The sequence below is a fragment of the Aegilops tauschii genome, chromosome 5, assembly GCF_002575655.3.
Source record: "Aegilops tauschii subsp. strangulata cultivar AL8/78 chromosome 5, Aet v6.0, whole genome shotgun sequence".
Lineage (NCBI taxonomy): Eukaryota > Viridiplantae > Streptophyta > Magnoliopsida > Poales > Poaceae > Aegilops > Aegilops tauschii.
The window spans coordinates 447,121,690-447,139,764 of NC_053039.3; the positions used below are offsets into that span (position 1 = coordinate 447,121,690).

General features: G+C 46.6%; 1 protein-coding gene across 1 annotated transcript; it reads left to right on the forward strand.

Moving 5' to 3' along the window:
• Positions 1 to 14,079: 14,079 nt before the first annotated feature.
• On the forward strand, positions 14,080 to 17,447 carry LOC109758251 (uncharacterized). The gene is made up of 3 exons (XM_020317096.4): positions 14,080 to 14,334; positions 15,086 to 15,393; positions 16,806 to 17,447. Exons 2-3 carry the CDS (start codon positions 15,112 to 15,114, stop codon positions 17,118 to 17,120), a joined length of 597 nt encoding a protein of 198 aa, XP_020172685.1. The 5' UTR covers positions 14,080 to 14,334; positions 15,086 to 15,111; the 3' UTR covers positions 17,121 to 17,447.
• Positions 17,448 to 18,075: the final 628 nt, after the last annotated feature.

The window sequence follows — 18,075 nt, forward strand, 5'->3', positions numbered from 1 at the left end:
TGATCAACTCCTTGGTCACATTGTGCACATAATGATGATGTCCTACCGAGTGGGCCCAGAGATACCTCTTCGTTTACACGGGTGACAAATCCCAGTCTCGATTCGTGCCAACCCAACAGACACTTTCGAAGATACCTATAGTGCACCTTTATAGCCACCCAGTTACGTTCTGACGTTTGGTACACCCAAAGCATTCCTACGGTATCCGGGAGTTGCACAATCTCATGGTCTAAGGAAATGATACTTGACATTAGAAAAGCTCTTAGCAAACGAACTACACGATCTTGTGCTAGGCTTAGGATTGGGTCTTGTCCATCACATCATTCTCCTAATGATGTGATCCTGTTATCAACGACATCCAATGTCCATGGTCGGGAAACCGTAACCATCTATTGATCAACGAGCTAGTCAACTAGAGGCTTACTAGGGACATGGTGTTGTCTATGATCCACACATGTATCTGAGTTTCCTATCAATACAATTCTAGCATGGATAATAAACGATTATCATGAACAAGGAAATATAATAATAACCAATTTATTATTGCCTCTAGGGCATATTTCCAACAGTCTCCCACTTGCACTAGAGTCAATAATCTAGTTCACATCACCATGTGATTAACACTCACAGGTCACATCACCATGTGACCAACATCCAAAGAGTTTACTAGAGTCAACAATCTAGTTCACATCACTATGTGATTAACACTCAATGAGTTCTGGTTTGATCGTGTTATGCTTGTGAGAGAGGTTATTAGTCAACGGGTCTGAACCTTTCAGATCCATGTGTGCTTTACGAATATCTATGTCATCTTGTGGATGCTACCACGCGCTACTTGGAGCCATTTCAAATAACTGCTCTACTATACGAATCCGGTTTACTACTCAGAGTCATCCGGATTAGTGTCAAAGTTCGCATCGACGTAACCCTTTACGACGAACTCCTTTTCACCTCTATAATCGAGAAAATTCCTTAGTCCACTAGATACTAAGGATAAGTTCGACCGCTGTCATGTGATCCACTCCCGGATCACTATTGGCCCCCTTGACCAACTCATGGCAAGGCACACTTCATGTGCGGTACACAGCATAGCATACTATAGAGCCTACGTCTAAAGCATAGGGGACGACCTTCGTCCTTTCTCTCTCTTCTGCTGTGGTCAGGTCTTGAGTCTTACTCAATACTCACACCTTGTAACACAGCCAAGAACTCCTTCTTTGCTGATCTATTTTGAACTCTTTCAAATTCATGTCAAGGTGTGCGTTCTTTGAAAGTATCATCAGGCGTCTTGATCTATCTCTGTAGATCTTGATGCCCAATATGTAAGCAGCTTTATCCAGGTCTTCCTTTGAAAAAATCCTTTCAAACAACCCTTTATGCTTTCCAGAAATTTTACATCATTTCGGATCAACAATATGTCATTCACATATACTTATCAGAAATGTTGTAGCGCTCCCACTCACTTTATTGTAAATACAAGTTTCTAACAAACTTTGTATAAACCCAAAAACTTTGATCACTCCATCAAAGCGTATATCCTGACTCCGAGATGCTTGCTCTAGTCCATGGAAGGATCGCTGGAGCTAGCATACCTTTTAGCATCCTTAGGATCGACAAAACCTTTCTGATTGTATCACATACAACCTTTCCTTACGAAAACTGGTAAGGAAACTTGTTTTTGACATCCATCTGCCAGATTTCATAAATGCAGCTAATGCTAACATGATTCCGATGGACTTAAGCATCGCTACGGATGAGAAAATCTCATCGTAGTCAACTCCTTGAACTTGTGAAAATACTCTTTGCCACAAGTAGAGCTTCATAGACGGTAACATTACCGTCCACGTCCGTCTTCTTCTTAAAGATCCATTTACACCCAACAGCCTTACGACTATCAAGTATTTCTTCCAAAGTCTATACTTTGCTTTTATACATGGATCCTCTCTCGGATTTCATGGCCTCGAGCCATTCGTCGGAATCTGGGCCCACCATCGCTTCTCCATAGCTCGTAGGTTCATTGTTGTCTAGCAACATGACTTCCAAGACAGGATTACGTACCACTCTGAAGTAGTACGCATCCTTGTCGACCTACGAGGTTTGGTAGTGACTTGATCCGAAGTTTCATGATCACTATCATAAGCTTCCACTTCAATTGGTGTAGGTGCCACAGGAACAACTTCCTGTGCCCTGCTACACACTAGTTGAAGTGACGGTTCAATAACCTCATCAAGTCTCCACCATCCTCCCACTCAATTCTTTCAAGAGGAACTTTTCCTCGAGAAAGGACCTGTTTCTAGAAACAATCACCTTGCTTCCGGATCTGAAATAGGAGGCATACCCAACTGTTTTGGGTATTCTATGAAGATGCATTTATCCGCTTTGGGTTCGAGCTTATCAGCCTGAAACATTTTCACATAAGCGTCGCAGCCCCAAACTTTTAAGAAACGACAGCTTAGGTTTCTCTAAACGGTGTTGTCTCAACGGAATTGCGTGGTGCCCCTTTTAAAGTGAATGCGGTTATCTCTAATGCCTAACCCATAAACGATAGTGGTAATTCGATAAGAGACATCATGGTATGCACCATATCCAATAGGGTGTAGTTATGATGTTCGGACACACCATCACACTGTGGTGTTCCAGGCGGTATTAATTGTGAAACACTTTCCACAATGTCTTAATTGTGTGCCAAACTCGTAACTCAGATACTCATCTCTATGATCATATCACAGACATTTTATCCTCTTGTCACGTCGATCTTCAACTTCACTCTGAAATTACTTGAACCTTTCAATAATTCAGACATGTGTTTCATCAAGTAAATACACTCAGCATCTACTCAAATCATCTGTGAAGTAAGAACATAACGATATCCACTGCATGCCTCAGCACTCATTGGACTGCATACATCAAAATGTATTACTTCCAACAAGTTGCTCTCTTGTTCCATCTTACTGAAAACGAGGCCTTTCAGTCATCTTGCCCATGTGGTATGATTTGCATGTCTCAAGTGATTCAAAATCAAGTGAGTCCAAACGATCCATCTGCATGGAGTTTCTTCATGCATATATACCAATAGACATGGTTCGCATGTCTCAATCTTTTCAAAAACGAGTGAGTCCAAGATCCATCTACATGGAGCTTCTTCATGCATTCTATACCAATATGACTCAAATGGAAGTGCCACAAGTATGTGGTACTATCATTACTATTTTATATCTTTTGGCACGAACATGTGTATCACTGCGATTGAGATTCATTTTAGGTGCAAGACCATTGAAGGTATTATTCAAATAAACAGAGTAACCATTATTCTCCTTAAATGAATAACCGTATTGCGATAAACATAATCCAATCATGTTTATGCTCAACGCAAACACCAATCTCGATGGTAGAGGGAGCATGCGATGCTTGATCACATCAACCTTGGAAACACTTCCAACACACATCGTCATCTCACCTTTAGCTAGTCTCCGTTTATTCCGCGGCTTTTATTTCGAGTTACTAACACTTAGCAACCGAACCGATATCTAATACCCTGGTGCTGCTAGGAGTACTAGTAAAGTACACATTCATATAATGTATATCCAATATACTTCTGTCGACCTTGCCTGCCTTCTCATCTACCAAGTATCTAGGGTAGTTCTGCTTTAGTGACCGTTCCCCTCATTACAGAAGCACTTAGTCTCGGGTTTGGGATCAACCTTGGGCTTCTTCACTAGAGCAGCAAATGATTTGTTGTTTCATGAAGTATCCCTCTTGCCCTTGCCCTTCTAGAAACTAGTGGTCTTACTAACCATCAACAATTGATGCTCCTTCTTGATTTCTACTTTCGCGGTGTCAAACATCGCGAATAGCTCAAGGATCATCATATCTATCCCTGATATGTTATAGTTCATCACGAAGCTCTAATAGCTTGGTGGCAGTGACTATGGAGAACCATCACTATCTCATCTGGAAGATTAACTCCCACTCGATTCAAGCGATTGTGGTACTCAGACAATCTGAGCACATGCCCAACGATTGAGCTTTTCTCCCTTAGTTTGCAGGCTTAAGAAACTTGTCAGGGGTCTCATACCTCTTGACGTGGGCACTAGTCTGAAATCACAATTTCAGTCTTCGGAACATCTCATATGTTCTGCGATGTTTCAAAAAAACGTTTTTGGTGCCACAATTCTAAACCGTTAGCATTACGCACTGAACTATCACGTAGTCATCAAAACGTGTATGTCAGATGTTTCGTAACATCTACAGACGACGCTCGAGGTTCAGCACACCGAGCGGTGCATTAAGGATATAAGCCTTCTGTGCAGCGATGAGGACAATCCTCAGTTTACGGACCCAGTCCGCATAATTGCTACTATCAACTTTCAACTAAATTTTCTCTAGGAACATATCTTAAACAGTAGAACTAAAGCGTGAGCTATGACATAATTTGCAAAGACCTTTTGACTATGTTCATGATAATGAAGTTCATCTGATTATTGAACTCCCACTCAGATAGACATCCCTCTAGTCATCTAAGTGATACATGATCTGAGTCAAACTGGGCCGTGTCCAATCATCACGTGAGACGGACTAGTCATCATCGGTGAACATCTCCATGTTGATCGTATCTACTATACGACTCATGTTCGACCTTTCGATCTCTTGTGTTTCGAGGCCATGTCTGTACATGCTAGGCTCGTCAAGTCAACCTAAGTGTTTTGCATGTGTTCCGAGGCCATGTCTGTACATGCTAGGCTCGTCAACACCCGTTGTATTCGAACGTTAGAATCTATCACACCCGATCATCACGTGGTGCTTCGAAACAACGAACCTTCGCAACGGTGCACAGTTAGGGGGAACACGTCTCTTGAAATTTTAGTGAGGGATCATCTTATTTATGCTACCGTCATTCTAAGCAAATAAGATGTAAACATGACAAACATCACATGCAAATCATAAAGTGACGTGATATGGCCAATATCATCCTGCGCCTTTGATCTCCATCTTTGAGGCGCGGCATGATCACCTTCATCACCGGCATGACACCATGATCTCCATCATCATGATCTCCATCATTGTGTCTTCATGAAGTTGTCTCGCCAACTATTACTTCTACTACTATGGCTAACGGTTAGCAATAAAGTAAAGTAATTACATGGCGTTTTCATTGACACGCAGGTCATACAATAAATTAAGACAACTCCTATGGCTCCTACCGGTTGTCATACTCATCGACATGCAAGTCGTGATTCCTATTACAAGAACATGATCAATCTCATACATCACATATATCATTCATCACATCCTTTTGGCCATATCACATCACATAGCATACCCTGCAAAAACAAGTTAGACGTCCTCTAATTGTTGTTGCATGTTTTACGTGGCTGCTATGGGATTCTAGCAAGAACGTTTCTTACCTACGCAAAAGCCACAACGTGATATGCCAATTTCTATTTACCCTTCATAAGGACCCTTTTCATCGAATCCGATCCGACTAAAGTAGGAGAGACAGACACCCGCTAGCCACCTTATGCAACTAGTGCATGTCAGTCGGTGTAACCTGTCTCACGTAAGTGTACGTGTAAGGTCGGTCCGGGCCGCTTCATCCCACGATGCCGCCGAATCAAGATAAGACTAGTAACGGCAAGTAAATTGACAAAATTGACGCCCACAACTACTTTGTGTTCTACTCGTGCATAGAAACTACGCATTGACCTGGCTCATGATGCCACTGTTGGGGAACGTAGCGGAAATTCAAAATTTTCTACGCATCACCAAGATCAATCTATGAAGTTTACTAGCAACGAGAGGGAAGGAGTGCATCTACATACCCTTGTAGATCGCGAGCGGAAGCGTTCAAGAGAACGGGGTTGATGGAGTCGTACTCGTCGTGATCCAAATCACCGATGATCCTAGCGCCGAACGGACGGCACCTCCGCGTTCAACACACGTACGGAGCAGCGACGTCTCCTCCTTGTTGATCCAGCAAGGGGGGAGGAGAGGTTGATGGAGATCCAGCAGCACGACGGCGTGGTGGTGGAAGTAGCGGGATCCCGACAGGGCTTCACCAAGCGCAAGCGGGGAGGAAGAGGTGTCACGGGAGGGAGAGGGAGGCGCCAGGGCTTAGGTATTGCTGCCCTCCCTCCCCCCCACTATATATAGGGCCAAGGGAGAGGGGGGCGCAGCCTTGGCCCTTCCTCCAAGGAAGGGTGCGGCCAGGGAGGAGTCCATCCTCCCCAAGGCACCTCGGAGGTGCCTTCCCCCTTTAGGACTCTCCCTTTATCTTATCTCTTGGCGCATGGGCCTCTTGGGGCTGGTTCCCTTGGCCCATATAGGCCAAGGCGCACACCCCACAGCCCATGTGGCCCCCCCGGGGCAGGTGGACCCCTTGGTGGACCCCCGGACCCCTTTCGGCACTCCCGGTACAATACCGATAATGCGCGAAACTTTTCCGGTGACCAAAACAAGACTTCCCATATATAAATCTTTACCTCCGGATCATTCCGGAACTCCTCGTGACGTCCGGGATCTCATCCGGGACTCCGAACAACTTTCGGGTTACCGCATACTAATATCTCTATAACCCTAGCGTCACCGAACCTTAAGTGTGTAGACCCTACGGGTTCGGGAGACATGCAGACATGACCGAGACGACTCTCCGGTCAATAACCAACAGCGGGATCTGGATACCCATGTTGGCTCCCACATGCTCCTCGATGATCTCATCGGATGAACCACGATGTCGAGGATTCAATCAATCCCGTATACAATTCCCTTTGTCTATCGGTATGTTACTTGCCCGAGATTCGATCGTCGGTATACCGATGCCTTGTTCAATCTCGTTACCGGCAAGTCTCTTTACTCGTTCCGTAACACATCATCCCGTGATCAACTCCTTGGTCACATTGTGCACATAATGAGGATGTCCTGCCGAGTGGGCCCAGAGATACCCCTCCGTTTACACGGAGTGACAAATCCCAGTCCCGATTCGTGCCAACCCAACAGACACTTTCGGAGATACCTGTAGTGCACCTTTATAGCCACCCAGTTACATTGTGACGTTTGGTACACCCAAAGCATTCCTACGGTATCCGGGAGTTGCACAATCTCATGGTCTAAGGAAATGATACTTGACATTAGAAAAGCTCTTAGCAAACGAACTACACGATCTTGTGCTAGGCTTAGGATTGGGTCTTGTCCATCACATCATTCTCCTAATGATGTGATCCCGTTATCAACGACATCCAATGTCCATGGTCAGGAAACCGTAACCATCTATTGATCAACGAGCTAGTCAACTAGAGGCTTACTAGGGACATGGTGTTGTCTATGTATCCACACATGTATCTGAGTTTCCTATCAATACAATTCTAGCATGGATAATAAACGATTATCATGAACAAGGAAATATAATAATAACCAATTTATTATTGCCTCTAGGGCATATTTCCAACATCTTAGGCTGCGGGGGCTCTTCAATGAAAGGATCTTCTTGAACTGAAGGTGTATGAATGTGTTCCAAAAACACATTGCTGGGAATGGCTTCTCTCTTGGAACCTATCTTTGCCAAATCATCGGCTGCTTGATTTTTCAGTCGGGGTATATGATGGAGCTCTAACCCCTCAAACTTCTTTTCCAACTTCCTCACCGCATTGCAGTAACCATTCATAGCTGGGCTTCTGACGTCCCACTCCTTCATCACTTGATTGACTACAAAATCTGAGTCGTCGTAGACCATGAGGCGACGGACGCCGAGTGAGATGGCCATACGTAACCCATATAGGAGTTCTTCATATTCCTCTTCGTTATTGGAGGAATCAAAGTGAATCTGGAGAACATATCTGAGCTTGTCTCCTCGGGGGGATACCAGTACCACCCCAGCACCGGAACCAGTCAGCATCTTGGAGCCATCAAAGAACATGGTCTAGTGCTCCGAGTGGACTTGAGTCGGCAGTTGCTGTTCGATCCACTCGGCGAGGAAATCTGCTATTGTTTGGGACTTGATAGCTTTCTTTGCCTCAAACTTGATATCCAAAGGAAGGAGTTCAATCGGTCACTTTGCCACTCGACCAGTTGCATCTCTGTTGTTCAGAATCTCTGATAATGGAGCGTCGCTGACGACTGTAATGGAGTGGTCAGAGAAATAGTGTGCAACCTTCTTCGTGGTCATATAAATCCCATAAACAAGCTTCTGATAATGTGGATATCTTTGTTTTGACGGAGTCAGAACTTCAGAAACATAATATACTGGGCGCTGAACTTTATAGGCTTTTCCTTCTTCTTCCCACTCGACCGTAAGTACTGTACTGACGGCTTGTCCAGTGGCTACAATGTAAAGCAGTAAAGTATCTTTCCTGATTGGGGCAGCAAGCACCGCTGGGTGGAAAGCGGGGCTTTGAGCTCTGCAAATGCTGCATCAGCTTCAGGAGTCCACTCAAACTTATCAAACTTCTTTATCAGTCGGTAAAGAGGCAATGCCTTTTCACCGAGGCGAGAAATGAATCGACTTAAGGCGGCCAAACAACCTGTAAGCTTCTGGACATCGTGCACATGCACAGGGCGTTTCATTCGGAGAATGGCACCAACTTTCTCTGGGTTAGCGTCGATCCCTCGTTCGGAAACGAGGAATCCGAGTAATTTTCCGCCCGGAACTCCGAATGTGCACTTTGATGGATTAAGCTTGATATCATACCTTCTGAGGTTGGCAAATGTTTCAGCAAGGTCAGCCAGCAGGTTGGAGCCTTTACGTGACTTGACCACAATGTCATCCATGTATGCTTCCACATTCCGACTAATTTGAGTGAGTAAACACTTCTGAATCATCCTCATGAATGTGGCTCCAGCATTCTTCAAGCCGAATGGCATGGTGACATAACAGAAGCACCCAAATGGAGTGATGAAAGCTGTTTTATCTCATCGGGTCCATACAGTTGGATCTGATGATACCCGGAATAAGCGTCCAAAAAGGACAAGCGCTCGCACCCCGCAGTCGAGTCGACTATTTGGTCAATGCGGGGGAGAGGAAAGTGATCTTTCGGGCAGGCCCGATTGATATGCTTGAAGTCAATGCACATGCGAAGTGAGTCGTCCTTCTTGGGGACCATGACAACATTGGCTAGCCACTCGGAGTGGTAAATCTCTCGGATAAACTCAGCTGCTAGGAGCCGAGCCACTTCTTCACCAATTGCTTTTCTCTTCTGTACGGCGGACCGTCGAAGATGTTCTTTGACTGGTTTCACTTTTGGGTCGACTCGCAAACGGTGCTCAGCCAGCCCCCTGGGAACACCCAGCATGTCAGAAGGTTTCCATGTGAAGATGTCCCAGTTCTCACGGAGGAACTGGATGAGCGCTTCTTCCTATTTGGAGTCGAGCGTTGTCGAAATGTGAGTCAGAGCAGCATTTGGATCGGTCAGGTGAATATGAATCGGCTTCGTTTCACCAGACGACTGAAATGCAGAATCTGTGGAAGGTTTCTTAGCTCGCAACAAATCACTCGGATCTGCATTTTTTTGATATTCCTACAATTCTACTACTGCCATTTGTGCATCGGCGATCTTTGAGCCCTTCCGGAAGCACTCTTCTGCCTTCTTCCGATTGCCAGTGATAGTGATCACTCCTTTAGGACCAGGCATCTTCAGTTTGAGGTACACGTAACATGGTCGAGCCATAAAACGTGCATAAGCCGGCCTGCCTAGAATAGCATGATAAGCACTCTGGAAATCCACGACTTCAAACGTCAACTTTTCTTTGCGGTAATTCTTGGAATCACCGAAAACCACATCGAGGGCAATCTGGCCGAGTGACTCAGCCTTCTTGCCAGGAATAACTCCATGGAAACTCATATTGCTTTCACTGAGTCTGGACACCGGAATGCCCATTCCCTTCAAGGTCTCCACATACAGTATATTCAGGCCACTACCACCATCCATCAGAACCTTAGTCAACCGAGTGCCTTCGACGACTGGGTCGACCACCAACGCTTGCCTCCCAGGGGTGGCTATGTGCGTTGGGTGATCAGACTGGTCGAATGTAATGGCAGTCTGGGACCACTTCAAATAACTGGGTGTCGCCGGAGCGACCATGTTCACTCCTCTGTTGATGACTTTCAGTCGACTTTTGCTCTCAACATCAGCAAAAATCATCAGAGTGGAATTGACGTGGGGGTAACCATCGTCGTCCTCTTCCTTATCTTCAACTTTGTCCAACTCTTTCTCCTTCTCTTTGGGTTGTTTCTCTCAGAACTGCTGGATTAGGAGCCGACACTATTGAGTGGTATGTTTCGGGTAAATGAGATTACCTTCCTCATCTTTTTTGGTATGAATGTGGCATGGTATATCCAACACATCATTTCCATCTTGATCTTTTACTTTCTTGGGGTTCCATGGCCCTTTGGGCTTCCCTTTGAACTTTCCTTGAGTTCACGGCTAAGGCTTCTCCAGGAGCAGCTGGCTCGGCTTTGCGCTTCTGCTTCCGACTGGAGTTCCCTCCTCCGTTTCGTGGGCGACTGTTTTGTGCTTGCCACTCCAGAGCCGATCCTCCTCTTCACCATTGGCATACTTGGTGGCAATCTCCATCATTCGACTCAGAGACATATCTCCGGTCCGACCGAACTTCAGATTCAACTCTCGATACTTGACACCTTCCTTGAAGGCACAAACTGCTTGGTGATCTGACACATTTTCCACCGTGTGGTTCAACGTGATCCATCTCTGGATATAATCTCTCAAAGTTTCATTCGGCTTCTGCACACAAGATTGCAGCTCTGTTAGCCCTGCTGGCCGTTTACATGTACCTTCAAATGTTCTAACAAACACTCGAGCAAGCTCTTCCCAACTATAAATGCTGTCGGGCGCTAACTGATTCAACCACGCTCTTGTCGAGCCCTCCAACATCAGAGGAAGGTGCTTCATGGCCACTTCATCATTGCCACCACCAATCTGCACAGCCACTCGGTAGTCCTCAAGCCAAGTGTCAGGCTTGGACTCACCAGTGAATTTACTGACTCCAGTCGCCAACCTGAAGTTGGGAGGAATCACTGCTGCTCTGATGGCTCTGCTGAAACACTCGGGACCTGAAACATGCACTCTGCTGCCAGTCGGATAATCTCTATCGTGGCCATCTCTGTGTGCCCTGTTCCTGTCAACCAGACCTTGAACGAGAATGGATCTCGCGTCAAAGCTCGGTTCTCGGGGGTCGGCTGGAATCCTTCGCCCACCACTGTGAGGGCGTCTGTCATCGTGTTGCCGAGGCGCGTATGACCCACTCCTTGGGGGAGGCGTGGGTACTCGACGACGATCATACTGCTCACGGTTTCTATACTGATCCTGTCGATCTCCACGTCCCTCACGCCTTGGAGGCGATCTTGGGCTGTGAGCCGATTGAACTGTGTCTGACATTACAGATCTACTATGAATCCTATTCCGAGACTGTGATACTGCTGTGTTCTGCTCCCCCGCCGCCCGGAGCAAAGCCCGGATCTGCATCAAACCTCTACCAGCCTCCGACTGGGAAGGCTGAATCGACTCTGCTATTCGGGCAGCAGCTGTGAGATTCTGGATCGGAGTTCGATATACCTGGGTTGGAGGCGGAAAAAGTTGTCGTCGACTGGACTCAGGAACTCGCTGCCGAGCACGCTCATCGAGTGTGTGCTGGAGGTTCTCCAGTCGAGTGCGCTCAGCCAAGTTGGCCAGGCGCGCCTCCTCCAAGGCCCGGGCCTCGGGGGTTTCTCCAACGATAGGAGTGTGAAGTGCATCCATGTTACGGCGGCGAAGCTCTTCTCTCTGCTGCGAAGAGAGGGGCTCGGGGCGGTACTCCTCGTGGACACGCGACGGATCGCCTCCGCCATCGCCACCGTCGTCGCGGGGGAAGCCTGGAGGACTGCGCGGTCCGTTGACCATCAGGACTTCCGCCGCGGGGTCACTGCTGCCGCACTCGGATGCAGTCTCAACGGAGCCAGTCGAACAGGCCGTAGAGAGTTTCGTCGGGCTCGATTGCCGCAACTTGGGGGGTGGCCGACTGGCGAGCTACCGCGTGCCTCACCCACCGCTGGAGCCTTGACTGACCGGAACGCTTGCGCCGGCGGGTAGCAGGGAGTGAAGCCGCCACAGGAGCCGACCGATACTGGGTCGACGGCTGCCGCAGGAGGACGCCGCGGACGCACGCGCGAAAGTGCGTTGCCCCGCGGATGGGGAGCGCCTCGACGTCGAGTGGAGCCTCTTGGAGCCAAGCGGAGTCGTCGGCGACGAACACGAGCACGCCGAGACGGATCTCGCGGCCCTCGGCCAATCCTCCGCCTGAAACCATGCTGATGGGGATCGGAAAAATTGCAACTTCTCCAACAAGTCGCTAAGACACCGGCCCCAAGGTGGGCGCCAACTGTCGTGGTTCTAAGTCTGACAGTAGAATAGGGGGTAGGGATGTAGAGGCAAGATCCTAGCTATGGAGAAGTTGTACGCACGAGTTTTACGAGTTCAGGCCTTTCTCGGAGGAAGTAACAGCCCTATGTCTCGGTGCCCGGAGGCGGTTGACTGGATTATATGCGTGTGTGTTACAGGGGGTGCCCAGCCCTTGTGCATGTGAAGGGGGGTGGCTTATATAGAGTGCGCCAGGACCCCAGCCAACCCACGTTACAAGGGATTTAAGGTACATCAAGAGGGGGGCGTTACTGGTAACGTCCGTAATAAAGTGTTATAAATGGCTATTAAGTCTAGGAGTTAATGCCCGACCGTTGCTGTGTAGAGTGACTTTAGGTCTTCTGTCCGTCGAGTGTTTCTTGTTACGGTCGAGTGACCTTGATTCCTCCGCGTGGAAATGTTTCTGGTCGAGTGGATGATGGTACCCCTCGAATACTTCTGGTTTTAGAGTGATGTCCTTGGGGAGGGTATTTAGGTCAGGCCTGTGACCCTACCCTAGGTACATGTCCTCATCAATACCTCTTGCGGAAGCAAAACTGTGCCTCTCGCGAAAAGGAAAAAACGTGTTTTCGCATAAAAAAATTTTGTCCAAAAGCTAAGGAAGACCGGTGAAAAACCGAAAAGCCGAAAAAAGAAAAAAAAACATCTAAAAGCCAAAAATGCGTGAAAAAAATAAAAAAAAATCCGGGGGAAGCGCCCAGAGCGCGACACGTGGCGGCGGCTCAGAGCGCGCTCTTTAGTTTTTATTTTGAGAACTCACCAACTTTATTAATTATCAGCAAAGGTCATAGGTACACGGTTTGGGTCATAAGGAATGCCCAACCAAACATGTCTACCTACACCTAGACTACAAGCAAACTTGGCGAGATTATGAGCCTCATAATTATGATTCCTACGCTCATGAATGAAAAAGCAAGAAGTAAAACTATTACAATGAACTTTGATTTCATGCACTATAGCAGCATTTGTGCCTCCGGTTCCTTTCTCAATATCAGTCACAACTCCCTGGCAGTCCGAGGCGACGCATATAGACTGCCTGCAAGATCATCCGCCAAAGATAAGGCTTCGCGACACGCATAGGTCTCCAGAACCACGGGGTCATTTATACCTTGGAAAACGATAGCCGATGAGCCGAGATATAGGCCTGTCTCATCTCTGCACACTGCTGCGACCGCTCCTCCACGGTGTAACCTAGCTACTGCCCCATCCATGTTCACCTTGATGGTGCCAGTGGGGGGGGGGGGGGGCGCACCCGGAGTTCTCCTTCCTTCATCTCTGGTTTGCACTTGCCCTAGTTCCGCAATGGAGTTATTTATAAAAGAAACAGCATGCCGCGGATTCTGAAAGATCGCGCTCTTTAGTTTTTTTTTTTTTTGAGATTTAGCTAAGCTTTTATTCATTAAAACCCACAGAATATGGGATACAAATTGGGTTATGAGGTTGGCCAAACCAAACGTGACGCCCCGGCTCTAACGACAGAGAATGCTTAGCTAACTTATGAGCTTCTACGTTAACCTGGCCCCAACGACAGAGATCGCCCTCTTTAGTTAGTTGCTCCTGGCACGGCTCAATGGTAAACGTGCTGGGCCGGCCCGCCATGGGCCGGGCTATCGGGCCAGCATGCCAGGGCCGGCCCGTTTGGCTACCTTTGATCCTGCCTCCGCCCCTGCCTCCTCTTTCTTGTTGGTTCGGTCCTCCTATCCGTCGTCCTTCTCCACCCAGCCGCCGGCCCGTCGTCCTTTACACGCCCCCACCCGCGGGCCTCCGCCGCGTTCCCCACCGCGTCCACGTCTGGAGCTCCTCGACCCCATCCCGTCCGCGGCGGTGACCATCTGCAGCCTCCTCCTCCCAGGGGCCGCGCCTCTTTCTCTGCTCGGCTGGGCGGCAGTGAAGTGGGCAGGGGATCCATTCAGCCTGATTTATCCTCTCGGTGGTACGAAAGCCCTAACACTCTACGATTCTTTCCTCTCCGAGTTGCTTCAGGCCACCCCTCAGGTGGTGGCGGCGGCGGCCTGACCTGACTGCTCTGATAGAATCTCGTTTTCTGAATCAGTAGTTTAGGAATCCCTCAGGCCTTGCACTTTTCATTTAGCTAGCATAGCATGTGAACTTGAATCAAGTTGAGTTAGGGATGTCTTGCCTTATTAATGTGATGCCTCTCCTCTCTAATTGGGAAAATCTTGTGCTTGCTGGATGCAATTGCAGTTATAAATTAGTACAAACCAGGAATCCTGAATCTCATTGCCACATCTAGTTTACTTCTAGCCCAAAGGTAACAAGGCTTTGGGGACAGATAGATAAGGTCACATCTTAGATAGGGTTGATTCATTAGGAGAGGGTATCTGCTTCATCTGTGTTGTACATGGACCATTGTCTTAATGTGTATTTGCTGGCTCTGCTAGCCAGAAAATTTTACATATTCACGAGGTTGGAGGATGGAAACGTATTAGTTGTTACTGTACATTCACTTGATACTTAGATTTTGTCATGTTCAGTACATTCCCCCCTCCCAGCCATCAGTCTGTTCTTGCGATTTCCAGGTCCATTATGGCATCTCTTATCTTCTGTAGCCCCCCAAGACAACTAGGAATTTCAATTGCATAAAAGAACATGTCCCACATAAACTTAGAAGTGAAAATTCCTATCCTTAGCTCATGCTTTAACCCTCTGTTCTATGTACGCAGATCCACAGGTGGAGCTAGTATCAACAATGTCAGATCCTGGTACGGATAGCAATATGCAGCAGCTTGTCCCAATGGCACCACCGGCAAGGGTTTCTGGTGGTGAACTAGTGGCAAAGGCTTCTGTTGCTGACAGTGGAAAGCAGCTGGTGCTGGTGGAGGGTGGAGGAAAGAGCTCAGGAGGGGTCAAGCTACGGGAGGATGTGGAGGACATAGAGGTGAAGCTGAAGCGCATCATGGACAATGTCCCTGTCCGTGCCAGCAACACCTCTGGGTCCTCCGCTGGTTCTGGCTCTGGCGACTTCCACCAGGTACTCTTCTCTCTCCCACCCTCACAAGTGGAGAATTCAGCTAAAATGTGTGTCAGATAGTACCAATTTTCTTCTTCTCCTTATTATGCGGATAGTTTGAACCAGCCTCTCTGCATTGCACTTTGCAGAGGTAAGACTAGGTTCCTATAATCCCTCCCCAGACCCCACCTTGTGTGGGAGCTTCTATGCACTGGGTCTGCCCTTTTTATTATGCGTATGCGACTCACATATAACTCTACATTATGGCTATTATGGGTTTATTTGTCAATTAGCACTTGAGTAGATGGTTGCAATGTTTTGGTGAAGTTGTCATTTTATCGAAGTTTGTCTTAACGGAAATTTTGGTTCTATGATTCTAAATAGTTCTTTGGAGTCTATATAAGAGAGAAAAAAAAAACATGGTGCTTGCTTAAAAAATGCATGTACACAAGACCCTTTACCTGTTGATGTTCTTAAGAGTATTGACAGTATTGAAAGCACTTGAGTAAATTTTGTGTATACTGTTGTGCAGTTGCCTATACCAAAACAACAAGATGTTTAAAATTTGCTCGATTCTTGAATCTCTAGAAGGCATGTTGGTGTGGATTTTAAGGTAACGTCGCTGAATATGAAAAATAAAAAGAATATGTTTTGCTGCATCACTTAATCAATGGAAGGTTATAAGGCTGATGAATGACCACAGTTTGATAAAAGGTGAAGGTCTATTAAGTTATGATGTGATATAAGAGAAGGGAACAGATACAATATCTTTGTATTTGTGGCTTCTGCGATCGTAGGCATTATCACATGATAATCAGAAGTTCCAGTGGCTTATGAGTGCTGCAATAGAACGGAGGCCAGATCGAATTGCTATCAGCCTACCAGGAGAAGATTTAGTGTTTTGCTACTCACAACTCTTCATTTGAGTTATTAAAATGAACTACTGGTGTTGACTTGTGGGCACAATCCTAGCTTAACTTTAAAACTGCTATTGACTTGTGTGTGGGTTCAGATTGATGCATACAACCACTGTCAGTAACTGGGTAGGACAAAGGTTATCATAGTGGAGATTGTGTTGCTGAGACTGTACACAAGTTCATTCAAATTCTGCTTTCTTTGAGAATTGTGATAATAATATATTCAAGACATATTTTGTCCGTCATGTTTCTTCACCAGAATTCTTGGGTAACATGATAGCAGCTGAAAATCATGATATTTGTATTTGGTTCCTCCTGTTCCAGCATTCAGAGCTAGAGCAAACTTTTTCTTGATGTGTTCTCAACTAATTTACTAGTTTTTTGTATGTACAAATCTAGCTAGCTCCAGTTTTCTCAAGTTTCATGACATAAATAGTTTTGAGAACTTGAATGGAAACACGCTGGTAGTTGATAATCTGATGGTTTAACTAACTGTAAGCGCTCTTGTTTTGACAGTATCGGCAAATGAGGAGAAGGGAACAGGACCGAATAACGAGGATGGAGACTGATTACGAAAAGAGGAAGCAGGTGGCCGAATTCAATCTGCGGAGGGAGGAAAGACTGAAAGCAGCCGAGGAGCGTACATCCAAGAAGCGCCTGAAACGCCAAAAGAAGAAGCAGCGTAAGAATGAAAAGCGGGCCAAACCAAGCGGTGGTGGCGAGGAACCCAATAGCGAAGCAGTGCCTAAGCAGGTTGAGGAGCCCTCAGACGACGACGACGACGAGGGTTCGGATTACGAGGGCGACGACAAGTTCAAGCAATGCAAATGAAGTTGCTGTTGAACTACTGCCGTTCCTGGATATTACTTTTCATCACTAGAGATGAGGAAGACTTGGGGCATGAACTAACATCAGGCGCTTGTTTTTGTAGTAATAGACTTGGAAACATACATGCTAGATTGGGGGCATTGTGCGCCCTGTTAGTTTGTTTTGGAAACGCTTGTCTGCTGTAAGATGGCAACCGGATGCCGGTGGGTGCGCATTTTCCTGGACGGTAGATGGGGACGGCGCATTGGCTTCTTGTTATGAAATACGGAGTGTTATGCACCTTTTCCTGATGACATGGCCATGCATGAAACATAGTGTTTGTTTTCTTCCTCTCTTTGCTTTGCTTGAGGCTCCCTTTTCACATCACCTAATGTTTATTTGTTTCGTAATTAGTCTGTCAAACATAATGTGTGAACTCGATCGCCTAATGTTTCTTCTTCTCATCACCTTATGTTTCTTTTTGGATGCACAATTGGTTCCTGTGAGCATCAGATGAACTGAACCAGCTGTGGCTTTGGTGGGTTTCGTTTATTTTCGACATAGATTTTATGTAAGAACAAGAAATAGCATTTCAATCCCGTGCTTTTGTCAACATGTTGGTTATTATTTAACTTGCTTGGTGTTGTAATGGAAACCTCCCACCTTGTTATCTTTGAAGGTTAATTACTAGCATATGAAGAGTATATGTCTCAGTTTTTACTTGGCCCAATTACCTCAAACGACACAAGTTTTTTCTCCAAAAAAAGAGATCATTCACCGAATTAACCTCCCTGTTCCATTATCATTAATTCTAAACATACAGCAAGCTTAATCCTTATCGATCTGCCATGCCCTCTCATCATATAACATCATAGCATCCAAACATAATATTACAAGTTGGTAAGATGGGCAGGAGAGGACACAGAGCAATAGAACACCACCCTCAAAACTGGGGCAAAGAGAGAGGGCTCTCCTTTGG